General features: G+C 35.5%; 1 protein-coding gene across 2 annotated transcripts; it reads left to right on the top strand.

Moving 5' to 3' along the window:
* Positions 1-17: 17 nt before the first annotated feature.
* Positions 18-27,981, top strand: LOC149777001 (apicoplast pyruvate carrier 1-like). 2 transcript variants are annotated; one of them, XM_089942727.1, is made up of 11 exons: positions 18-163; positions 7,997-8,186; positions 9,337-9,463; positions 12,860-12,999; positions 13,514-13,631; positions 14,074-14,481; positions 19,069-19,191; positions 19,861-20,070; positions 23,207-23,306; positions 24,652-24,709; positions 27,703-27,981. In XM_089942727.1, exons 1-10 carry the CDS (start codon positions 34-36, stop codon positions 24,699-24,701), a joined length of 1,596 nt encoding a protein of 531 aa, XP_089798853.1. In that variant the 5' UTR covers positions 18-33; the 3' UTR covers positions 24,702-24,709; positions 27,703-27,981. The 2 variants fall into 2 exon arrangements, with proteins under 2 accessions (XP_089798853.1, XP_089798854.1); XM_089942728.1 differs by having other exon boundaries at positions 24,652-24,718.
* The last annotated feature ends 7 nt before the right edge of the window (positions 27,982-27,988 follow it).

The raw sequence follows: 27,988 nt of genomic DNA, 5'->3' as shown, positions 1-27,988 counted from the left end.
TGTGCATCTTAGTAAAATCCACTCCAATATCCGATGATGGCTGACGGATACATCAATAATCTGAACTCGGAAACGCCTGAAAGAAAATTTAAATGGAGAGCAATTGTAGTAATTTGTGGAGGAATATTGATTCATTTGACTTTAGGAACATTTTATTCATTTGGTGAGTTATTTTTGAAAACCAGTTACTTTTATTATCATCGTTGTCTCTTTGTTGTCACAAATATTGTCAAAGCCCTCGTTGACAGCGTAACCATCATCGTCGCATTCTTCTTCTTCTTATTATTATTATTATTATTACTACTACTACTACTACGTTCGAATTATTCCTTATCAAAGTCTTTAATTCAGCCTGTATTAAAACAACATTTTCCACATTATGAACATAAATAAAAAGTGATTTTCTAAATAATGTTGTTTTATATCGATGGCACAAAATTCTACCGATAGGTCATATACTCGTGTAGGGATTCCTTTAAGGTGGAAGGAAAACCGAACACCAGAGAACTTGATGGCACATGTTAGAACCGGGGAGATGGGCCAGATCACTGCCATCTCACCTATGTACGCTTAGGTTCGAGTCTCGGCCTATGTGGGTATGTGAGAATGCTTGCCAGTAGCTTTTCGTGGTCGAGATGTTCATTCCGGGGTTTTCCTGGGACCAGCCTATCATGTGCTGAAAAATGGCATTAAACCTATACATTAAACAACAACATATAACCGGGACCGAACCCAGGACCGTAGAGCTGCAAACACGTGTCCTATCGCTGAACTAAGCCAATACATCAGCTTTACCAGGTTGTGCGTTTTCTACTTTGTTGGAAAAAAATGGAAGGGAATAATAATATCAGTACGTATCTTGCAATATAACTCTGGATGGTTCGATATTATAATATGACATATGTTTTAATATTAATGATGGCAATATCACTTATGCGTTTTAATATTAATAATGGTAATATGACATGTTTTAATATTAATAATGGTAATATGACACGTGCTAATATTAATGATGGTATATGACATAATATTAATAATGGTAATATGACACGTGCTAATATTAATGATGGTAATATGACATGTTAAAATATTGATAATGGTAATGTGATTTACATGTTTTAATAGTAATAATGGTAATATGACATGGGAGGCCCGAGGGGTCCAGTGGTCTAAAGCGCTCACCGTTACGGATCATTGCCATCTCACTTCTGCGTGGGTTCGAGTCTCGGGTTCGGCCAATGTTGTGTATGTGAGAAAGCTTGCCAGTAGCTTCTCGTGGGTTGGTGGTGGTTCTTTCTGGGGTTTTCACTCCACCATTGATACTGGTCGCCATGTATAGCCTCTCTTGTGCTGAAACATGGCGTTAAACGCAACTACAACAACAACAACAACAAGACATATGTTTTAATATTAATAATGGCAATGTGATATATGTTTTAATATTAACATTGGCAATATGACTTATATGTTTTAATATTAATAACCATATATAATTAAGAGATATTGAACAATCAGAGCGAAAGCAAACGCCAAGTCACTCATTCATTTAAAATTGTGATGAGTAAAATATAACAATATAGCAGCAAAATACAAATTGTTCCTGAAAAGCATTGTGAGCGTGTGCATGTTTCTCAAAGCCGCTCCTCTACAATGAGTTTATAAGTCACTTGAATCTATACATTTACAGCTTTTGTAACTATTTCCCATGTTCTTCTTTTAATGTTATATTCTTTTAAATTTATCCAGGAAAAAACCCAGAATAAGACAAAAAATCGAGAAATTCAAACTATGTTAGACAAAATTTAAAGATGTTCACCTCATTATTATCGAACTTATAAAGTTTTGGGTAAGACATTGTATTATCCTCCGGAAATTATTTCCTTGCTTGTTTTGAAAGGAATATTTTCACAGAAATTAGTAACCACCTTTTGACTGGAATGAATCACTGGCTTATAACTGAAGTGCAATCTAAGGAAATTTAAAACTCGTCATTACATGAGATTTTAATTTGCAATATACTAATCGGAATTTCGTTTTATATGCATTTCAAAATAAAATAAGATAATAATGTTTATATATTGTAATTAACATAGATTAGGACAACTGCATTAAAGATCATTTTCAAAGGTCACTCGTACTTATTCCAATAAGGTAATATAATATTCTGACACGTCAAAATCGTCCTCTTTATTAAAGTTCATTGATTAGATACGGATGTTTGGGGCTGTTTTTATTTCCTGAAGTAAAAGAACACTTCCTCATTGGACTGTATGCCTATCTTCGTACAAGAAAGGTTGACTTACTTGGAGAGAAACATACCCGGCATGTGCGCTGTAAATATAGAATAGAAAGAAACATTAAAAAAAAACAGAACAAAACCTTCTTGAAATTTACTAATAATCGAACCATCTAAATCAATATTATCATGGGGGGGGGGGGGCAGTGATATCTAAACATTGCACGTTCAAGGAGTATCTAAACAGATGTGAAATTTATCTTTCAAATGTTTGATGTGATTTCTGTACGAAATTAATATCATTAACTACAATGTCAAATATGCTCATATATTTCACATAATATATAAAATAACTGGCTGTTTTGCTTCATTCAAGAGAAGATTGAATACAATAGATATATTGACACATAATTCACAATGTTGCTTTCTACGCATTGAAGAAATCCAACGGTCAGAGCTCGTTAGGAGTAAAACACTCTCCACATAGAAGGAATTTCGACCGTTAAATGTGTTAATAATACAGATTTTAAGCATGTTAGACAAAAATTTATACCTACTTAAATTGAGACCGAACAGGTTCTTGCATTGTTTCTTAGATGAAGTTTGGTGATAAATATAAACAAACGATTCTATACCAAATGACCCCTGACCGTACGCAAAGGGACATCACTGATACAAATAGGCAATAGGTCAACAGGCGAATGTTGTATCCGGCATGTACAATGACAATAGAACAGCGTACCCGTAAAGAAAACACCAGTGTCTGTATATATATATATATATATATATATATATATATATATATATATATATATATATATATATCGGACGACTTCGGCTATTTGTGCCAGTGCGAGACAAGTGATGTGTGATGTGATTTGGATTTGTAACGTAGCTTTAACAATTTTTCAGTCATATCGCTACGATGTCTAAAGTGTGGCAGTTCATAGTGATGTCTAGCACTGGGGCATGATGCCGCAGACATGTAGCATGATGTCCCACCCAGTCACATTATCCTGACACCAGGCCGACCAGTCCTAACACTAACCTCTTAATGCTGAATGCTCAGCGAGGCAGCTGTTATTACCATATTTGTAAGTCTTTGGTATGACTCGGCCGGAGATCGAACCCATGACCTCCAGTGCGAGACAAAACTATGCTTCAGATGGACTTGAACCACAATTATTACTTGCAGTTCAGTACCCACAAATGTGTTCCAAGTCTATGTTAGATAATTTTTTCCATCTCATTTTGGTGTTGATAGAACATTTACATTAGGGATTTTTGGTATTGATTTAAAGGTAAGTATTTATTCTTCAGAATACGAGCATTACGGTAATTTTGTCCGCATGTGTTTTGTGAACAGTACAGTAATCAACGAGGCATTGGTGCTGATCAGGAAATTAAATCGGTGACCCTTGCACGCTGCTTAATTTAAAGTCTACCTGTCAAAAGAAAATATGGTTGACCTATGATAAGAATTTCACCATGAGTTCATTTTCGAAATTACTTCAGATCAGCATATGATTTATTATAATTTGAACACAGATTCTGCAGTAACAAATATAGAGACTATATGAAAATTAAGTGTGGTCTGTGGACCGATGCATGTCGGCAAAGTAATTTACAGAAGAATCATAAGCTTTGTATCCCGAAATTTCTCTGCAGAAAACAAATCAGATTTTATTCGGACTACCTCGGCTTTTTATGATTGGATTGACTGACAGGTTCCGAATCAAAAAATAGTTCAATTCATTCGCAACTTCTCGGCCAGTCAGAGTTTCGTAAATATTCGAGATGGTCCAAATGCCAGTTGTCGGCATACATTCGAAGTACGATAAGTGGGGTTAACCTCGAAGTTGCAACTATTTTTATCGTTGATTAGATTTATCTGCATGAATTCGTGTAGAAGATGATCAGACAAATATTGCAAAACAGCGCTTTAAATAACAAAATGCGTGACACCCCAAAACCGAGTCTTCGACATTTTTAGTTTGAGTGTTAGCACCTTAAAGTTGGGGCGATAAGCAAACAAACTGAGTTTTCTAACGTACTGAAGTTTAATTTAATCAGCAATAATAATTACATTCGCAAAGTACGCTTTAAACTCAATGATGTGCAGAGACTGGGAGTGCGTTGTATCCAAAGTGCCAACTTCTACGTGACCGTATCGTTCGTTGTCCTTGGTGTTTAATAATAACTATCGGCAACAGTAGGCAATGATGATCTCTTACTCTTTTGAATATACAGTCATGAAAAAATGTTCCACTAAATACTTTCTCCTTGATGCATTCACATGAAGCACTGTTCATGGTTCTCACGCTTTTCTAAATATAAATTTCCAGGTCTTTTCCAGTTTTTTTTTTCCAGGATGAAATTATTTTTGTTCAAGGTTCACATATGACCATTACTGAATGGAATTAAAGAACATTTTGGATTATCAAACATGCATTTTCCAAATCTGAAGATGTTTCTCTTTCAAGACTCAGCAAAACATATATGTCAGAAAAGATGATCATGTATAAAACCACAAAATGAGTCACACGAAACAAATCTGACTATATTCCTATAAATTGGCATTTAAAGCCATTTCAATGTACAGAATACAAATTTTAACTTAACTTTGCTGACCTGCATTATGTTGTTACGTGGAAACAAAATAATGAACATAAATTATTTTGTTTCCTTTCAAACCTTTAATTCTAAAAGAATTCTAGAGCAATATATGTGCATGTTATACAAAGTAAATATTTCCTATTACAATATGAAAAAAACCAATAAATGCAAAGTATTAGAATCTTATCTTGTAACGAAAAATGTTTAATCCTGAATTTATGTGTGCCAATAAAAACTCAAGCAAGATTTTTCCACCAACCTAAGCTCCTTAAGACGAATCGGTTAAAAATTCCATCATTTAAAGACATTTACAAAAGGGTTGATTTTAATTTTGACAAAAGACCTTCAATATTATATATTATTGTATATATAAGGACTGAATTTTCTGTAAAATCAACTTGTCTTCTTGTAGTTCAATAAATCAGTCCCAACCCTGTATTGATACTTGGGCTATTATCGTTTCTTAATATATAATAAAAGGGACGACAATTTCTCATCTCTCAAGCGTTCTCTTTAAGATCTGAAACCAATGCTTCAAGCTACATGTCACTGTGTAATAGTTTCGTACCAAAGTTCAGCTCAGATACTCGAAATTTTTCTAATCCGGGTTTCCTCTGAATATTCCAACCCCATTTATCACATTTGGACATTTAGGATAGAGTGTGGGTTCAGAGCAATTACATATAAATAAATCTGGAATCTGCCGCCACCGTAAGATTGCTTACCAGCGGGCCTAGCAAATTTAAACTATGTTATATCGACTTATACCCGCATGAAATCGATAGGAAAATTATTTATTTTCTCAACAATGGCAAGTATTAACCGTTATGTCTTTAATCCGCTAATAGACTAGACGAAACTCGGCGTAGATGAAACCTGACCCGGTAGTCGCCATTTGCGTTAATAGTCATATGACTTCACAAATCTCAAACAAGGATATTGGAAATCCAATAATCACGTGATATCAACAACAAACTCCTTCTTAATATTGCTGAACAAAATTTCAATTATATTAAATGAAAGTCTGATATATTTTGTAAAAACCAGAAAGAACATATAATTCCCAACATATTTATTTCGAGAACAACTACAAGAAACTTGGCCAGTCTGATTCATCCAACAGAGTAGTCTGGTTCCCTGCGTCTTATGCTCCCTGCGTGAGAGAGCACATGTCAACGTGGTAGTCACGTAATACAACAAAACTCCGGATGTTGGTCTCGGAATAAATATAGAGAATTTTGTGCTCTTTCGTTTTTGTATTTTTATTACAACCTGTATACTATTTTCATTTGATATTTTATTTTCTACAATATTTGAAAATAACGGTTGTGAGATTATGTGTGCTCGTGCGACTAGCAATCGAAATCGCTAGTACCAGATCAAATTTTACCAGCGCCTTAGTTTTATCGTCTTTCAGCAGATTAAAGACATAAAGATTTTAATACTCGCAATTTCTGAGAAAATAAAGAATTTTCATATCGATTTCAAGCAGGTATAACTCGATTTAACAACGTTTAAGTTTGCTAGCCCATCCATTAAGCGGCTATACTTTAACGCCACCATGTTGGCCTCTTGTGGTGCTAGACTGGTTTTCAGACATTCCATATAAAAAGGTGCCCCAACGGTCTTCCAGACTACGGGACTGATGATGATGATGATATAAAAAAGATCAGGATATCAAGTTGTTTGTGAAACAAAAAGTCTACTAGACGAATCTAATCCACTGAGCGTTGGGATTGTCTCAACAAATATATTTATGGCAAGCACCCAAATGATCCAATACTGCAACCTCCTAATATTCTGGTTAGAACTCGATAAATTTAACTCACGATCAGTTCAGTTACAACTCAATTACGTAATTGTTTTTCGGCCGTCAAGTTGTGGGGAAAATTCCCGGGATTTTCAAGACTTTCGTCAATATTTGCAAAATTCAAGGACTTTTCACGGTCAGATTTTTTTAATCATTTCTCCCGACTTTTTCCCAATTTCCCAGTAGAGTGGAAACCCTGACTGTTTCATACGTACTGTTGCACGCATGGTCATGAACTTAATGTGAGCATTGAACTCTGTCACTTGTGTTAGCAACCATAATGGGTCAATTACAGTTGTAGTGACTTATTTATTACACACCTGGCTTACTTAAGTTTTCGGCAAAGGCGGCTATAAATAGCATTTGATATAATTTTCTTTTGGTTCAGTCTTAGACGGAAATAACTAACAAATAAGGTTCGTGTAATTTCACTCGTGTCTTCTCTTGGTGCCTTTCGAAACTACCCATATTAGTCGTGTATCTGTGTGCTTAGACTTGTGAAGTGAAAGAAAAGGCAGGGAACCAGTCTGCAAGTAGAACCCGCTGAATGCAGTTGATATTTTTTCTCTTTCTAGAGACTCATTTGATTTGGAATTTTATTTAATTTAATTTAGTAATGAGGGAACTTGAGGAATGGAATGTGTTTTCTTAATCAGAGATGGACCTACATATGCACGGGAATACATACATACATACATACATAGGGGGCCCGAGTGGTCTAAAGCGCTCACAGTTACGGATCACTGCCATCTCACCTCTGTCTGTTTGGGTTCGAGTCTCGGGTTCGGCCAATGTGGGTATGTGAGAAAGCTTGCCAGTAGTTTCTCGTGGGTCGGTGGTTCTTTCCGGGGTTTTCCCGGGTTCTTCCTTCACTATTTATACTGGTCGCCATGTATAGCATATCTTGTGCTGAAAGATGACGTTAAACTCTACAACAACATACATACATACATACATACATACATACATACATACATACATACATACATACATACCTTTTAAGAAATTACATGCAAGAATGCATACCCCTTATACAAACCTGACCGCTTCGGTAGCCTAAATGGTTTGAGTGTCCGCCTCGGATGCGGGAGGTCGTGGGTTCGAACATCGGCCGAGTCATACCAAAGAATAATAAAAATGGTACTAATGGTTAATGTTAGGCTTGGTGTCAGGAAAATGTGGCTGGGTGTGACATGATGCTACAAACTGCCACAACTGCAGACATCGTAGCGATCTGACTAAAATTGTTAAAACTTCGTTAAAATCCAGAAAACACAAGCACACATACATACCGAGAATACTGAGACTTTATGTGAGATTTATTTCAATTTCAGGAAATTTCAGCCAGTATATTGTCTCTTATCTGCGATATAGGACCGGAGAGAAGGACCTAACAAATGTGGACGCGCTGTGGGTTGTGACCAGTGGCAAGTCGACCCAATGCATCGGTATGGTGGTAGGAGGTTTTCTTTTCCAGAGGTTTGGCGCTAGAATTGCCATGGCTGTGGGATGTGCATTTTTCAGGCAAGATTCCCCTTGTTATTTTGGTTATTGTCCTTTGAACGTACTTGAACTGTATACAGAGATCCCTCACTATAAACCCCCATCTCCAGTATATATTGCTTTTCCTCTTATAACGCGGTATCGTCATGGTTAAGATCAGTTTGGTCACAGGTTTATTGATCATTGTTGCAATATTTATTTCAGTTTAGTTTAGTTCCTGGCTCATGATAACCAAATATAATGTGATTTCACATAGTGAAGTTTTATATTTTTGTTTTCATGCACTATCATGATACTGACATCATAGACTATCTCTCAATATAAGGTTATCTAGCTTATAACGCATGTCTCTTATATGGTACAGTGCTATAAAGAGGCAGCACTGTATTTCTTTTGCTGAATAAGAAACAGGTATCGTGAAATGTATGTGCCTTACACGACACACCGTACTAATTGTATGAAAATATGAGAAACAGCCTGGAAATGGGTGAACATAACATCTGGGTTTGGGTGGCCAGGATTGGTTGATAATGAAAGGAATTTTGTAGCAAAAATAATCTTTTGAGAGCTTATTCTAGTTGTAGCTGAAAAAGATAGAGACATTGTTTTACTGATGTAATTTAAGTCCTTTAACAGTATTGAGCTTAGAACACTCATTTTTAAAATTAGCACCTGACTCTTTGGTACGAATTGAAAGCACATGTTTCAAACACATGTAGTTCCAGAAAATGCCGCGGCTCATATCCTTTCTTCTACACAGAAGCTAACATCCAGGTTTTATCTGTACTGATAAATATAGGTTTGATAATGAGCACTCAGAAATTTTAAGTTATTGAATTTTTTATATCTTTGTGTTTACATAGGTTTACTATGGGAACTGAATTAGTACCGTCAGTCCTATAGTAATGAAAATTATTTGTCACTTAAAAAAATTAATTCCATTTCCATTATTTGAAACTGCTAATCAATGTTACACAGACAAATATATCTGGCGTTATATTTAAATATTTGATGTTTGAATTGTAAAGTTTCAATGAACACTTGATTGTTTTAATAGAAGCTGCAAACTTAAAATTCAAATATTTGTTTTATTTAATTAACTATTAAATAAGACAACCTTTAATTCTCGATGGCATAAAGTCTATTATGATTCTGTCATTTCTTTTTTCAGTGGATCAGTATTACTGAGTTTTTTCGCCGTCCAGAAGTCTTTTATTGCCTTCGTTTTTACCTACGGTATCATGTTTGGGTTTGGATCTTCCTGCACATACGCGTCTCCCCTCATATCAGCTGTCAAGGTATTGTTACACATACGCATCTCCCCTCACACCTACTGTCAAGGTATTGTTACACATACACGTTTTCCCTCATAACAGCTGTCAGGGTATTGTTACACTAAATACTTTTTATGCCCTTTTGTTTTTTATTCCTAAATAACATATAGTTTATTACTTCCAAGTTCACATAAAATTTAGCATAGATTATTCAGAAATTTACTTGGGAAAGTACATTTGAATGATAGTACTATAATTAAAAAACCACGTCAACTTTCCAAAGCGGCAGTCAAGGGTTGGTGGTAATATTTTGACTAAATCATTTAGAAATATCGTTTAGCTATCGTTCTATACATGCATGTTGACTAAATGAGTACAGCTTGAAGTAAATCTCTCTCGTGTTTATTCTGAATTATGATGGTTGTGAAAAGAGCTGTAAATTCAAAGGTAAAAGGAGAAAAATGTATATTTTGACATGAAGCTGCAAACTATGTTTCAAACTGCTTTGTTAAAGCAGGATTTAAGTAGCAAACATATGTCATCACGAGTGACACCTGTACTTGTGTTGATGATATTCCCTTGCTATGGTGCATAATGCGTTATGCATTCTCTGATCTGTTAATGAGGATATTGTTTCATGGATTATGTTAATTCTGATAGCAATATTGTCACATCTGTGATACCAACAATTGAGGATATTGCCTGTGAAACTAGCGATTGCCAGAAAGCAACCGATGTTTTTGCTACCGGAAGTGACAAGTATAAGTTGCTTGCATATCCAAGTGAAAGGTTTTTTTTTAAAGATTATTTATGCTCCTACACTTCTAGAATCACATTAAGCTACACTGTTACGTACTGAAACAGCTTGTTGTGTAATTCACGGAATACAATTTATGTATGTCTATATTGTGTGTTTAAAAAAATACTTTTCGTGCATGACTGTAGGTTGCATATGAGCTATATAGAAGTGCTTACAAGTTTTTAAATCAATCGGAACCTGTTGACAAGTTTAGGGTAGTTTCCTACTGGATGGTTGTGTCCAGGGGGTTCTGTATCAAGTTTAGGGTAGTTTCCTACTGGATGGTTGTGTCCAGGGGGTTCTATATCAAGTTTAGGGTAGTTTCCTACTGGATGGTTGTGTCCAGGGGGTTCTGTATCAAGTTTAGGGTAGTTTCCTACTGGATGGTTGTGTCCAGGGGATTCTTTATCGAAGTGGCGATATATTATGAAATATGTCGCGTGGAAGGTATTGCGACATAGATCAAAAAGAAAATATTACGAACATGGATAATTCATTCATTTCTATTTTCCTATGTTTGTGTTTTCAAAAATCAGTATGCAGATGTGTTTAATCTTGTGTTTAGATATAATTTGAGATTACTTATTTTTTTAGATTATTCTTTCGAATTACAAAGTGCTCATTGACTCTGGACAAAGCATTAATTGAAGACTATTGTGAATTCATTCAAAGGAGTTTTAGACAATTCCATTGTGATACGTCAGGACTGTGGGCACTTAAGCATATTTAAACATATTGGTGCATCATAACGTTTGAATAGCTGTAATTCATTCGGAACACTTGATTCTTTTGGACGTGTGATATAACTTTTTGTAGATTATTTTGGATTTAATTCCTAATGATGTAACGTTTCTGTTAAAGTTTCATTTTATAACTTAGAGAATTAAACTATTTGTTAAGTTTTACAAAACTTGTTGGCGTTGCTTCTTTTTCTTACTTAGTTTATGACCATACAGTCGTGACAGCAATTACATTTAAATGTGTCCATTTATGGTATTTGGTTTTCTCTCCGAACAGCTGCAATGTTCAGAATATTTAAGGTTGCTTTCCGATTAAATATGAGTGATAAATGATGGTGGAATTACTTGGGCGAAACTGCCGTCTTTTTGATCTTTAAATCAGTTGGTTGTCTATTTATAAAAAATATAAGAATAGTGAATATATAACATAGTTATGGAACTCTCAATTTTTATGTCGATACAAGAACATTACAAATCAATATTAAAAGCACAGAAACAGTCAAATTGAAGTATTATTTTGCAAATTAAATCATCACTTGACCATCCGACCACTCATTAGTTTGTGTATCACCTTTTCTTACAGGTGAATACGACAACATTACAAATCAAAATTTTAAAAATTATTAGACCACTTATATTTGTTTTTTTACATCAAGGATTACAGAACATAAGAAAAAGTAAAATAAAAAGATTACCAGCTCAACTAAAATTAGAGGGGTTTTGAACATGATAAAAATTACTAGACCAGTCAGATTTTGGAGGCTGTTTTGAAAAATAACAAAGCACTATATCAGTCAGAGTTTATAGTAATCAGAAATCATTAAACTGTATTGTATCATCCATAATTGAAGAGCTATTTTCAAGTTGAATATTATCAGACCAGTCTGATCAGGGAGTGTTCGAAAATCATTTTTTTTTTAAAAAAAAAAAAATTAAACAAGCCAAACACTCGATTAAAGATTATGATTTGATAAGAATTAAATATCTCATTTGTATCTACATATATGACTTTATTTTATATTTTCACAAAACAATATACAACATCCACGCCATTTTGAATCGGATTTAAATTTTCGAGTTTGCTTTCACAGCAACATCCTTTCTAATTAATATTGTACATGAACTAAATTCTTGTGTACGTCTAAGTTTTGCTACACTAGTGATTCTTGTTTAATTTGACGTTTAGCATTATCGTATACATATATCGAATGGCGTTACACGAAAAAATATGTATGGTCCATAAATGTTCTCTTATCCTTATGATAGATAGTGAGAAGTTTTTTTAGGAGAAATCTTTAAATTTACTAATTGCGTCCTTTGGTATGGATGAAATAGTTACTTTTTATTAGATATTTAATGTTTTTATATCCTTCCGAGAGATATAAAAGTAGAGAAATGTATGCACGTTTTAGAACTGTCATTATGTTCACTACTGATATGAACGTCCTAAAATGGTTGTAGAAAATATAGGTATAACGGTCTTGAGTAAGTTTCATGAAGAACAGAATCACTGGAAACCATCCTATAATGAGACCATATGATTATTTGCATGATACTCATTTTAACAACAAAACGTCAAACATATCAGATAGAAATAGAAGTGTTTTGTTGGTTGGAATTTAGACTAGAAATAAAGTTTGGCATTCTAAATGTATTCAAGTCCACTATAGAGTTGTGATCAGCAAGAATGGAGCTATTAGCAACTTGTTGTTGTACAACTAACACAGAAATATTTCTTGTATATGTATGTATGTTATATATATATATATATATATATATATATATATATATATATATATATATATATATATATATATATATATATATATATCCTTTCCTCTTATGGACGTATCCTGTCATTACATATTCACCGAATTTCAGTGGCTGCCTAATCGTCCTGGTCTAGCGGGAGGGTTCATTGTTGCTGGATACGGAGCAGGTGCTTCCATTTTCAACCAGATCATTACACAGTACATCAATCCCGACAACAAGATACCTGATATCATCGAGGGATCAGACAGGTAAGACATCCAAGATGGTAGACTGGGTAGTAATTGGGCGGGGGCAGCGCGAATTGAGTAAAATGAACGAACATTGCTTGACTTTGATTATGTGCAAAAGCGCCGAAAGCTGATAAAAACAATAGGTCGATTATGATATCTTATTATGAGCCAGCTTCCATTTGGGTTGTCATCTGTCTAATTTGTCCTCGTTAAATGAAAGAATGGTTAATTGACAATAATAATACTATACACACTGAATCAAGCGAAATTCCATATTTTTAAGTATAATTTATGTATATACCCTAACTAAAAGATCAAAAGCACAACGGACTATTTCTGCATGATTGTCGAAGAGCACAGACTATTCAAGCACGGGCGTTTGGGGCAAACTGAGAAAGTCACTCTTGAAGCCATTAAGTCTACTGCCTTGCAGACGTGGTCTAGTTGTTATTTCTGGCATCTGGTTTGTACAGCATACAAAGCAAACACGAGCATGCAAGGCACAATAACCAGTAGAGACCTTTTATTGCAGATATTTCTCGGATAATGATCTACTAGACCGTGTACCCACATGCTTCTTGATTCTTGGCGCCATCTACACGGCCATGCAGATAATCGGAATTATAATGATTACCTCACCTCCTGATGAGGTAACAGAAGTACAAGTCAAAAGGAAAACTAATAAAAGTAAACATTTTATATTTAACAGTTTTGGGGCAAGAAACAAGCGACAATGTTTCCATCAAACATGGTAACTGCATCCTATTTATTCATCCATAGCACGATCATTGATGTAGAGCACGTTGTGTGGAGGAACATAAATAAAGTTCATTTAAAAACTGAACGCTATTTAACATTGCATACTTTTATTGAAATAAGTTAGTTAGTCTAATATAAGGTTTTGATTGTATCATGTTATCATTGCAACTAATCGTCTTTGTACATCAGCAAACACTAGTTCAACCATTTTGGTGTCTTCGTTTTAATCAATACAGATCTGAAGAAATGTTTACGTCATGCGTTTCTAATATGCCATTCAACAGAAATGCCATAATGTTGATTTCATTTCTCTATGATTATTTCTAATCTTAGGATGCAGTCGTGAAGAATAATGCCGATGGCAGGAAAGGCAATTCCATCAAACGAGAGGATATTCAAGACGATGCATTCCAAACAGTTCTTGAAGATCTAAATAATTCCTTTGGTAAATGTGAATTGGCTGCGACCAAGATCAACGGTCCAGTTGATGGGATTTATATGAAATCGCAGGTCATTGAGAAAGGTGATACGCCAGTAGGTTATGGAAATCCAAATATGTGTACGACGCCCGCTGAGAAAACGGAACAAACAATGAATGAACAAGATATTAAAGACACCAACTCGAAACAGACTGTGTTGCAGATTATATTGTTAACCCTTAAATCTAGAAACTTCTATGTATGGTTGGTGGTCTTGTTCTGTATGGATTGTGGGATAGGGTTTACTACTACTCTCTACAAGGTATCTGGCGAAATATTTGATATTAATTTCTATAGGATCATAAATCTTGAAAGCAAAATGGTAAGTACAGAATGCTCTTTAAAATGTAGGCAACCGAAGAACCCTGAGAATATCGGACGACAACGGATGGGCACCTACAGGCTCATGCAGGAACCGGCACTGAAGACAGAACATATACATATATGAAATGCGTCTTGTTAACAGCTGTGTCGACCAAACTTCTCTTGTTTGAATAATAATAATAATAATAATAAGAAGAAGAAGAAGAAGAAGAAGAAATAGAACAACAACTATGCTTCTTCTTCTTCTTCTTCTTCTTATTATTATTATTGTTATCACAGTACGTTGCTGAATAATTTGGATTATTCGCCTTTAATACAGACTTCGACAATAAACTCAGAAATTTAAATTGCCAAATGGTAAAAATCGATTTCATACGATCTAATTATTTCTCAGTGGATCAGAATAATCAGAGTTTCCTAAATAATAATAATAATAATAATAATAATAATAATAATAATAATAATAATAATAATAATTATTATTATTATTATTATTATTATTATTATTATTTTAATAATTGTTATCGTTGCTGCTGCTGTTATTATTGTTGTCAGACTCCTCTCTTTTAGTTTGATAGAAGTTCATTGGAGAGATCGTATCTAATGGCATTCTTTATTCACTTGTTAAAGAATATCTACCAATCATTTATGGCATTGGCTTTTAAGCTTTCATCCCTAGTTTTGGAAATCATACTTGTTATTAAATGGTGTAATCAAGTACTCAGTTGGAAGTCATAACAGTTATAAATTTCGCCCAACATTTTCATATTTTATCGTTTAGTTGCTGCTAAAGTTACGTCAAGTTGTATGTTTATATCTTGATACACGTGAGGAAAAAACAATCACTAGATCATTAAAATCTATTGTTCAGTTCCTTCTATCTCTTATCACAATAAAATAGGTTTCGTCTAACCCATAGTTGCTGTAATTTTATCAATATTTTGACCGATTAGGAAAGGGATTTACAATAACTGGTAAATTTTTATTCTATCCGATATAGTGCAGCAGATGTATGAAATACTATGGTACATTATGGGCTTGGTGATACAATCATGATATTTGGCTTGCATCTAGGATATGTCCTAGGGAAAAACGTAAACTATAGGGTCATCACATATTTTTTTCTAGGACGAATATTACAGCTATTTTCCATAATGGTAGTGATCCATTCAAATGTTACCTTAAATTTGGTTGACTGGATCCACTTGTGGAGTTGTAAACTTGATTGTTGTATGTTGCATTGTTTCTGTTATCCTTGCCTTTATAATAATTGTAAAGGACCTTATTAAATTATACAATTATATCTATACTATAAGGTTTAAACATGCTAAATATTTTTTATTTCTTCGCAAGATATCCCAATACCTTCGTGGGTGCAATGGCCCTGATACAATTCTGGATCTCAACACAGCAGTGTTACAGAGATTGGGATAAATGTTTTTCTGTGTCAGGACAATACAAATGAGGTTCTCAGCTGTGTAGGTGATAGTGAAGGCATCGAGGCAATGTTACAGATTCACAAAACCAAATTTAACGACTAGTGCAGACTGCGTGTCAACAAAACTAAATTTCAACGAGCAGTGAAGAGGAAAGTGCCAGATGAAGTGAATGTGTATTTCCCTGAGAAGTACACACGTCAAAATATGAAACAAGCTCCCGTTTCTACTGCAACATATTTTGGGTTATTTGTGTTTGTTTTTATTCGTTTTTTACGGATCTGTCTGTAGCTGGAGAGTCAACTCCTACACTATGAAAGCTGTTGATGTTCAACAGTTAGGTACGTAGAGGGAAGATAGCTACTGCTACAAATGCTGCAAGACACAGCCAAGAACAACCAACGCCCCTATCTCTGTCTCTATGTTTGATAGTTCACACGAAGATTCGTATATGTGATCTAGTGGACACTCTTTTTTTACATTCCTCTATATGTATATTGTGTTTTCCACTGTGGAACACAGGTACATGATAGCTCTATCCTACCTAACACGTCGCCTTTATCCTTACTCGTTGACTGTCTATTTTGACTTCCCTACTGGGAGCATAGTAGACACAAAGTCGCAAACTCTTCATCATCACTTGACGTTCAGCATTCTTTTATAATAAGCAAGATAAAAATTGATGGCAACACGTGTAAACAGGCCATTTCTTACTTACAACCTAACTACATGTATGGCGTTTTGAATCCGATTTCAAATTGAAAATGTCGTTGTTGTAATTGCTATTCTTTTGTAAAATAAGATCATGTTCTCTTTATTTTTTATGACAGGTAAATTAATTATAGACCAATGTTGAATCGATGACTATCTCATTAGTTTATCTCTGTCTCAATTAATCTTATGAATAAAATCTGACTTTATGTTTGGATCGGTTCCCATTTGTATCATTGTGCAAGCTATCTTCAGAACACAAATCCGACGACATTTATTGCCATTACCTTAGTCGTTTTAACCATTATTGTTTGTTGAAAATTTCATCGGTATTTACGATGGGCCATTCAACGTTCCCTCTAAGCTGCGTGCGCGCGCGGCCGCGCAGCTGCTCAGACATCCCCGCGCAGCTGAATTGTTCTCCGCGCAGCAGATCAAAATTACCTCTTCATTCGACATCCACTCCAAGAGAAGTCAAGAACAGATAGCTGTCACCCCTGAAGAACAAGTGTTTCCGATTTTACATGTTGTACCTTGTGCCACATATAAAAGATGAGGACATCAATGAGTTCTAGGTATGTCAATCGGCCTTTTCTCAAACGTGGAAGATGAGAATGGAAAACAATTTGGTCTTATATAGTTTTCCCAATCCCACTCCTGAAGTAATTGCTCTTGATGGGACTGCTGTCGTCAACATATTTTGACGTGGTCTTGAAAATAAATTCATGGACTATGCAACGCAAGTGTTTCTGCTATAAATTATATTCTAGTTGCGGCTTGAAAGCAATGTATTTATTATGTGGGATCAGTACCTCATGGACAGTTTGAAAGCAGGTACTCAAAGTAAGAGGGAGAACAGAATTCGGAGACGCGTTGAGTCATCCAGTACACTTGCCCGAATATGACATAGATTTCTTCAAATTAATGACAACAAGACGGAGCTGTTTTCTTTTCTGACGACCAGTGTAGCATCCATGGGGAGCGACAAACAGTCATCATTGCACACAAATTTAGGTTGGTTTGTGCTGCACCCAGAGATGTGTCAGGTCGTTCTCCATACAATCACGGGGAGTCTAATGCACGTATTTAGACTGCAATGCAAAACAAGGGCATATCAAGGCTTTTCTAAGTACGGTAGATACGGATATGGTCATTCTGGCAGTTAGATCAGCAAAGCGCCTCAAAGTTATTGAGATGTGAGTTGACTTTAGAACTAGGAAGAACTTTCGGTTCTTTGCAGCTCTCAAACTGTCTTGAGTGCTAGGTCCTGAGTGGTGTCTTTCATTAGATGAAGAGGAAAGAAGCAGCATGGTTCACACGAAATGCATAAGACGAGGTCACATGAGCATTCTCTAATTTGGATGCTACATGAGAGTCCATAGAAGACTGGCTCAAGCTCCCGAAACAGCTTGTGGTCGTGCTGTATGACTGTACCAGCAGTCATGAGTGTGTTAACCAGACTTGCTAAAAACTCTTCTCTCTGAAGGGTATATCACTTGATGACTTTCCCCCGACAAAGGAACCACTCATCCAGCTTAAAGAGAGGGATGCTCACCAGGCTGGTCAATGCTGGTCCCAGATGACGATAGCTGTTCCTGAGTTTTCATCTCCTAGTGAGAACAAAACGTAGAAATGTGGCTCGAAAATATGCTGAGCAACTCATTCAAAAACCACCCAAATTTGTCAGTAATTCATGCACTACAGTTGCAAGAAAGGCTGCAGGGACAGGGCAAGTGCCGTAAGCAGGTCTCTAGTGCAATGCCCGTTAGTCATTATAATGGAGAATGTGCTCGAACTTAACAAAGTTTGTTGTAGAAACATTGTGCATTCAATATTTTAATTGTTTGATATACTGTTTAATTCTGTATGTATAATGTGCTTTTGGCTCAAGAAAATGTCACATTTAATATGTCTACTTTATAATACGAAATGCATAATTTTTATGTTAATATATGATCTTTATACAATTATTTTAACTGCAGATAATACCATCTAATCAGCTTCAATGCAAATATAACTGAAATATTACAATTTAGCCAGATTTCCAACCCCACAAGTGGATCCACATAACCCAATTAAGGGTAAACTTTAAACAGATGGTTTTGATCTTGAAAAATGGCTTCCGCCTCAGGAATAGTCTGCGATGGCCCAATGGCTAAATCTTTTTTCTTAGTACGTGCCCTGGATGTGAGCCAAGTTACATTCTTCTGTCACGAAACCCTCAGTCCATTCACATATCTGCTGCTCAAAAATTGTTAAAATGTTGACAATAAAATGTCTTAAATCAAAGAAAGATCCCCACCACATTTTTGTCCATAATGCACCGTAATCAACATCTTATGTACTACATAGTTGTTTCCCTCGTTTTTGGATTTTAGTCGTATGGACAGACATTTATCCAGGACGACCATTTCCTGGCACTTGTTGGATCTTTTTCGTCCATTTTCAACTCCATTGGTCGCCCTTGCTGGGGAGTCTTCATGGACCGCTTCACATTCAAGGTAGAGTGTTTTGTCTGTACTTAGGTATGAGTGTCTTTATGTATGTATGTACGTATGTATGTCGGACATGTCAGTCTATGTTTCCATTAAACTATATTTTTCTGTGTGCTGGTCTTTCTCATATCTACAGCTTTTTTTCTATCTATTTCATGATCGATCGCATCTGTCTTTTATATTATAGTTTTTATCTCTGTATCTATCTATAGCACAGTGGACTGTATCTATGTATCTGATTATCTCTCAATTGCACGATGGATTGTATCTATGTATCTATTTATCTGTCACTTGCATGATGGATTGTATCTGTCTATTTATATATTTATTGCACGATGGATTATATCTATGTATCTACTTATCTAAATATTGCATGATGGATTGTAGTTATGTATCTATTTATCTGTCAGTTGCATGAAGGATTGTATATATGTATATATTTATCTATTACATGATTGCAGCATCACATTGTATTGAGTTCGTGATATGTTATACAGGCTGCTAAGTTATTACAGGATAACGTAAGAGAACAAGATTAGCAGCGTCTATGAACTAGAGCAGACAGCACGATGTTCTGAAATATAGGTCAATTGCAGAATCGTAAAACTTCAAGAAGACGTAGAAGACGGCATCAACAATATACATGCCCTGTGTTTCGTTTCTGTTTTATTTCAGATTACAATGATGTGCGTGACAGCCATATTTGCCAGCTTTACTGCTACCATCACTGCCTCGGAATGGGGTGGCGAACCATTTTTCTTCATTTGGGTGTGTGGCCTCTATATCTCATTCTGCGGAATGTATTCCACACTTCCAGCATCCCTTTCGAACCTCTACGGTGCGGACTACATTGGGATAAACTACGGACTTGTAACCATTATACTGGTAGGTTCAAACTAATTTGTTCTGTTTCTAGTATTTGAATTTATTAATGGGTGGGATGAAATTTCGTCTGATGTTGATGTCCATGACACAAAAAAATTATACTTGCAAGGAATGTGAACATCGCTGAGCAGCACGAGCATTCAAAGCATCTGTATGCAATCCAGTTTATCAACCGAGATGTAGCCGTGATGTAGATTGACTTATCAGTTTTCATCCGATTGACTGCTTACTACAAACAACTGGAAAATGTATTTTAACAGGAAGTTTTTCAGTTGCTGGTTTTAGATTATGCTTCTGACGGACAAGAGAGGGATTTAAGGTTTCCTTTTGTAATGTCCCTGGTGTCTGAGTTACATGTATTTCCATTTGTAAATTCCAGTGATATACTTATTGGCAGTTTTTCCTTTGATTATGGACGTTTGGTGTGAGAAACATTTCCCAAACCAAATAATTAGATAATCAGTAGGTATCAGTTGCCATAATGCAATATTTTCATAGGACTCAGTATTCATATTGGAAGGCGGAGTGCATAAATGTTAGTGTCGTTAAGTTACTGTAGTCCTTTAAAACCTTTCTAGGGAGTTGTATGGATCTATGTTTTCTTATGACTTTCATGTTCATATCAACATCTAATAAACGGAATTGTTTTACAGTGACTTGGTTATTTTACGAAAAGTTGGCTTTGTGTAAATTGTGGTAATACTTTAGACAGCTCTGTATCAAATATGAAACTTCCAGTAGTCCCAAATTCGGATAGATACTATGTTGGAGAACTACGTATTGGTGGATCTATCGAACGTCCAGCTAAGAAGTGCGTCAATTCGCTGATTAGAGCAACGAACTTATACATCCTATTACTGATATTCATGGAACTATCGGGTCGGCTGCCGTTTTGTGCCTTTTAGCAGATGCTATATTCTCTTTAGTAATTAGATGAGTAATTAGATGACGATTCATCAAAGTAATAGAAGATTGGTTGGAAAAGGCAAAAGCACAAATCATTTGATTTTGAGTTTCAGTAGTCGATTAAAGTTTACTTCTTTACACTATTTAAGTTCTAAATTTGTAATTTATAGTTTTCACTTCATCACAATCCTGTATGTTGATTAGATCAATAATAAGCTATTACAGTGATATGCATTATCTGGCCATTGATCGCTGGGGCTTGAAAAAAAAGAGTTTTAGAAAGATAACCTGGTAACAAAAATAATTCCGTGAATTGAGGGAAACATGGAAACGTTTCCAAGTATGTGAAGATGACATTTACTAAGAAACATAGTGAAAAAATATATCCGTCCGATTAAAGTCGATAGCTGATCGGATGTGTTAGACTTAAAAAATGTCAACGATCTTTGAATTTAAATTGGTTTACAATTTTTGGAGGATGAAATATGGGATTGAATGTAGCGAAGACACTAAAAATATTTTCCTGAATGAAATGTTTATTTATAATGTGTCTGGAAGATAAATGGGTCTGATGCCCTACTTCGTATAAAGTCGAACAATGAATTTAATTGAATAATTCACACAGAGTGCAACAATAGATTTTTAAAAAATGATATTGTTCTTATATGGAACAATTCGGAGCATGTACCTACAAAGGGTTAATCTAAAGAAAATCAACGTATGTAGTTTATAAACATGAATCTATCACAAAAGATGGTGAGTGTATAGCATTTATAAACAAATGTGATTGATATATGGATTTATCACCATGGATGAACAATGTATATAATTTATTAACAAATATGAACAATGAATGTTTTATCGAAAAGTATGATAAATGTATAACTAATTTTCACACATGTAGCGATTTTGAATTATACTTTCAAAAATGGAACATACATATTTCGGAGCATCCAACCAACGAACAGAGTGTATTGTTAGTTCCACAGCTCTCGTCGAATGATCAAGGAGCAATCACGTATGGCCCACTTCTCCCTATATCTACCGAAGGAACCATCGATAAACTATTTCCCCTGCCGAATCTTTGGCCACTCACTGCGATTAAACTAACACCATCCCGCTGACCAATGTTACCATATACTGCAGCATCCGGATTACACGACACCCCATAGAGTTCTACGACTTCCCATGAAACAACTCTGTAGCTGAAGACTGCTTCCATAGAGCTGAGAGCTTCTTGACAAAATACATTTCTATTTTGATAACACAGCGACAATTTACTTTATAAAGAATTTACTCTTTAAATCTACAGCCAGGGAACGTGGCATAAAGTGCGCAAAATGCCGTGACATCAGCATTATTCGTAACCCCCAAAACCTGACCACAACGTATCTAGATGGGTTTAGTCCAACCAAACCGAAATGTTCTTGTGCGTCTCTGATGCACATCCGTATTTATTGTATTTAATAGGTGCAGGCGCAGACATTGACCCTAAGCAAGGTCGAACAGGCGGATCGATAGCCAAAGCAATTTATTAAAGAGACTCACCTGGTAGCTTGTCATATTTCTATTGCTACAGTAGAAAAAAATAATATTTTGATTCAGTCTACAGGAAGATTCGAAATTGCCGGAAATGGTCACATTTATGATCATACAAAAATAGGGTTCATCATAGGAAGCTGAGCTAGAGGCTGGAGGGCCGTTTGGCTTATTATTTCCATTATAGAAAGATTACCCTTTACAGAATTCAATCTTCTCAGTGTTAACGTGCATTGAGGTATAATACAAACCCTTTAGTGTTAGCGACTGTTAAATAACGACGCTTATAGTATGAAATGTTGTCTCGGTACACATTATTTATAAAGAACGACCCAGGCCAACTCATGCCGATTCACACAATTTCTTCGCTTAGTCTCTGATTATGTTGTTCTCTTTCAACGTTACTAGACACTACCAAGATCTGAGTATAGCATATGGCTAGTAACGCCTTTTTAAATCGCGACTAACTTAACTTTTTCCACAAGCACGGTTATACGAATTTTTTCTCTCGCGAAAATAAGACTAGAAAATTTGAGGAGCAACCTTCCTGTTGACATATTCTGTCTTTATTAAACTGATATTTAAGTGATATTTCCTTTACTTTTCGGGTCACATCGCAAGAATGACTATTCTCTAGAATGACAGAAAATCGTAAACATCAATTAATTTGTTTTTAATTTATTTGCATTAGATTGTTTCCGGAATTGGAACGGCTCTGCTTGGGACGTTACTTAAAGATCTGATAGGATGGCACGGGATTTTCTTGCTATCTGCTGGGATAGTTGGTGTCGGTAAGAGAGAGAGAGAGAGAGAGAGAGAGAGAGAGAGAGTTGGGGGAAAGGGGACTAACTCCATCAGAGAGGACTTAGAATTTATTTATTTTAAGGCATTGTATTACAAGAGAAAAATGGGAGGTAAATTTGCACATCTAGCTTTGTTCAGCCTCCATTGGTCTTCTTTCAAATTTGTTTTCTTCTTTTTCCCCTTCCTTTCGATGAATCAAGTTTATACAGCAATCTTCACTATTTTTTTTACTTCTGGACAGAGTAGCAAACATAACGCTTACGATCTGATGAGAGTTTTAGTATTAAGGGAAGTGTTTATTTGACTGAGATAAAGATATATTTAGTATCCAAACTCAAATATTGGTTTAAAAAAACCACGCCGAATATGGATTGTATCCGTTATCGTACTTATAATACAAAAGTGTCTTAAGGACAATGTTGCGCATCAACCTTATTTAAGACTTATCACACGGGGAAAGAAATGAACCTTGCATCCATAGGAGTGATGAAGGTTTAATCCTCTGCTTACAACATATATCGTACCCGTTCTGTGTATGTGTATATGTATATGTATATGTAGTAGTTGGGGCAAAGTTCAATAGTGCGTTCACAATATCACTGTCAAAGCGATACATGTCAACTGCGGGTCGGCTATTCATTGTATGGTAATCAATTTAAATTGCGTTCTCAGATTCTCCGAGTACCAAATCTCTATATCATATAAAGTCAAATAGCCCTGATCCCCCCCCCCCCCAATAAAATTAAACTCAAACCTTGTGCACTGAGATCGTGAACTCACTCTGCATGCAATACTGAACGAGTGGATTACTGTGTACAGTATGTATATTATAGTTTTAGTGTCAGCTAACGAGTACTTTGTACATTATGTATATCATAGTTTATTGTCAGACTAATGATCACTATGCACAGCATGAATATTATAATGCTTTAGTGTCAGACTAACGAGCACTAATCAAAGTATGCATATTATCATCTTTTAGTGTCAACCAAAGAGTTATAATCATAGTGCCCATATTATAATGTTTTAGTGTCAACTAAGGAGTTCTAATCACTGTGTGCATATTATATTTTAGTGCCCAACTAACGAGTACAGTGCAAATTACGCATATTTCGATGTGTTAGTGTAAAACCAGAGAGTACTAATAATATGATGCATATTGTTTTAGTGTCAACTAACGAGTGCTCTGTCAACTAATGAGTACTATGCACACTGCATATTACAATGTTTTAGTGTCAACTATCGATTACTATGCACATTATGCATATTATAGTATTTTAGTGTCAAACTAAAGATTACTCTTCCCCTAGTTTTGAATATGTTTCATTTCAGGTTTCATCGCTTCATTCTTCTTCAACGATCAACACGAAAAAAAGCTATGAATTTAAAGGTAAGGAAAGTACGTACAACGTGCACGCATAATGTTCCTCTTGTATAATATACGAGGATGCATTGTTTTAAAGATATTTACATCAGAAATGGCTAGAATGAAAGTATAAAATACAACAATATTAAAATATATTATCAACAATTACATCCCTAATGTGATTTGCTTTTCCCAAAACTTTTTTGAAATACAACCTCAACTTTTATTCATATGTAATATTTATTGTAATATGCTGTGATAGAGACAGAAACTGTTAGAAAAATTAAAAGAACGTTTGGCTTAGATTTATTTTTGTTAATTTGATCCACAAACAGCGGCAGGGAGGGTTAACACACCATTTGACAGAAGGTCCACTTTCGAAAAATAAAGCTTTCTACGAAAATGAAAAACACAAGCGTAATAACGCCAAACTGAAAGCTCTAACCAAACCGAGAGTTTCTCTAATTGGGTTAGCTCATTTTGTTACTTTATCTTTGTCGTTTGTTTGTAAATTTGTGTTTTGCTTACCCGTCGGACACTTATTGTGTGTCGTCACCTTCTCTGCTGCTGTAGTGTGCGGGTAATTAAATCATTATTATATCAATAATGGAATCTCGCACAGCTAGATTAGCTCGAGAGTGACTAGAGACAATTTAGAAATATATCCCTGTTTGTGATGCTGTCAAACAGCAGCTACAAGCGCGTCAGGAGTCTCAGGTGGAATTTGCAGAAGGTACAGAACAGTTATTTAAATCAAATGTCGAACCAACAAAATTTTATTCTACAGCAACTGAGGCAGCTAAAAAAGCTCTTGAGACATTACCTGTTGATATTATTGGCCGTCTTCCACCACCCCAGCAACATCCTAAGCCACAACGTCCTCAGCCACAACATCTGCCAAGGGTCAAAACTAAAATTATGGAAAAATTTACACCTGAAGGTATTGCCGATATCAAAGACACGTACATAGTAATTGATATTGCCGCGTTTTGATATTGTACTTGAGATAAGTATGTAAAACCCGAATATGTTAATACTCTGAAAGTTGTTGATTGGGTCAGGGATAGATATCGCATCGCTACTAATACTCCGCAAAATCAGATCTAAGGAAGATATTAATAGTTTCGTCGTCTTTGATAATACGGTACATGAGTATATTGAACAAGTAAAGCAAGGAAGGAGACTAAAAGAAGAAGACACGAAGCAGCATCTTGAAAAAGAAAGAGCTGAAAGGAAATCAGCCTCAAGAGCATGGAAGAAAAAAGCAGATAAAACAATTGAGGAAGAAGGAGCAACTGGAAGTGGTCTTATTACTTGTCCCAATAATGTCCTTGCAGATGTTGAACGAGTAGAAATTCTGATTGGCGAAAGACGGGCTGGTAATAATTCCCCAGAAATTATTAATGAATCATATGCTATTTGTCAACGATTGTTTACAGGCGGTGTCATGGACATTGATGTTTATCGCTCTCTTATTGATGAAATCGTTGATGATTATCACAGTGATTGAGGGTATATAATTAGATCAGTGACAATAAAATAAGATGATCATATATAATTATCAACTTAGACCTTGATTGGTCAGGGTGATAAATTAGCGATTATCAGCCTACGAAGTATTCTACGGTGATGGACTCGGTGATGTTGTTCAGGGTCTAAATTTAAAAGATAGCCCCAAAAGCAATACCCATTGCAAAAGCAACTGGGAATGACAGCTGTTGACGTTGTTCGTGATAAAGGTATTGGTACTGTTGGTGGTGCTGCAGGTAAAGCACTTCTGACTTTTCTGATAACAGACAGTATGAAATAAGACGACCAAGAAGCAATGCCGGCGCTGCTGAAGTTGATGTGGAAAACATGATTATAAGCGTTAATCCAAATTTTAATTTAGGATTCTCAGTACTTCGATCAATGTTCACAGGTAATCATAGAAGATTTTCATGCGCAATTCCATTATCTCATATTTTTGGATTTCGTGGAGATGTTAGAAAAGTTATTTTTTAAGCTAAACATACTGTTGCACTTGTAAGAAAAGCTACAGACAATGATGCAGTTTGGTGTTCGGTTGATGAAGGACAATTAATATTGACAAAACAATCATTGTGGATGCGAGTGATGACTCCATCAATCGACAAAAAACAATGATTGTTATCTTTCATGGGACAAGGCGGTAAATCAACATTTTCATGGTTGACAATGACTACAGATAGCTTTCAAAGTACAGTTCATGGTTTATTCACTTGTCATATAGCATCACAGCAAGGTGTTTCTGCACCAAGACATTTATTCATTGGATTTCAAAATGTCGCACGAATAAATTATAAAATAATAGCATAACGACATCTGACAAACTCGGTGTTACTGAGGTTTCGTTAAGGATAAATGGACACCAAGAACCATCTGAAGATATATTGTTAAATTTTGATCAAAATCATGTAGCGCGTGTGTATCATCGGTTCATGAAGTTTATAGGGCATGATCAGAATGTTGATTCTGGTTTACAATATCACAATTAGATTTTACAACGCTTTATCCAATCTATTACTTTTCTCTGGAACATTTGGATTTAATCAGGCAATCTGTCGTTGATATGCATTTTCGAGCTCGTGTAATAGAGATGATACTGATATTCCTAATTACAGAGAAATTGCTTTTATATTCAGCAACAAAACAATGTTGCTTGAAGGTTTGGTGGACGAATGAGAGTTATTGGTGCCCCAGTAGAAAACATGTAATTAAATCGCTCATGATATTATAATGTCATATCATCATAGCGTTACTCCAACACCTAGTCAGATTAAAAAGCGATAATCAGTATGAAAAAGAAATTGTGGAATATAAAATATCACTATAAAAAGAACAAATCGCAAGTGGTCCGAATAAACTATTATTGTCAGAAAGTCAACTCATGCATTTCAATGAAGCTAAAGAATCAAAGACCGGTATACGACTTATTCTTTCTGCTGGTGCTATTAAAGACATCGCTAAGACTGGTGGTTCATTTCTATTTCTTGCAGGTATACCAGCGTTAATAGCCGCTGGAGCTCCAGTTGTTGCAAAAGCAGCTGCACTTGGTGCCATTGGAACTGCTGCTGGAATGGCACTAAAGAAAGCAACAGGAAAGGAAATAAAGACTTCTCAAAAAGGGAAATGGTCTAAGACTACCAGGAACTTCCCATCGGTACGGAAGCAGTTAAAGACTTCCAAGGACAATTCGTTAGACGCCAAGCATCTCCTTCCTATGTCCAACTTTGATTTACTTGATGCTGCTAAGCTATTAAATATACAGAACTTCAGAGGTGT

The sequence above is a fragment of the Sinohyriopsis cumingii genome, chromosome 18, assembly GCF_028554795.1.
Source record: "Sinohyriopsis cumingii isolate HCF-2022 chromosome 18, ASM2855479v2, whole genome shotgun sequence".
NCBI lineage: Eukaryota > Metazoa > Mollusca > Bivalvia > Unionida > Unionidae > Sinohyriopsis > Sinohyriopsis cumingii.
This window is presented reverse-complemented; position numbering and strand designations above follow the sequence as displayed.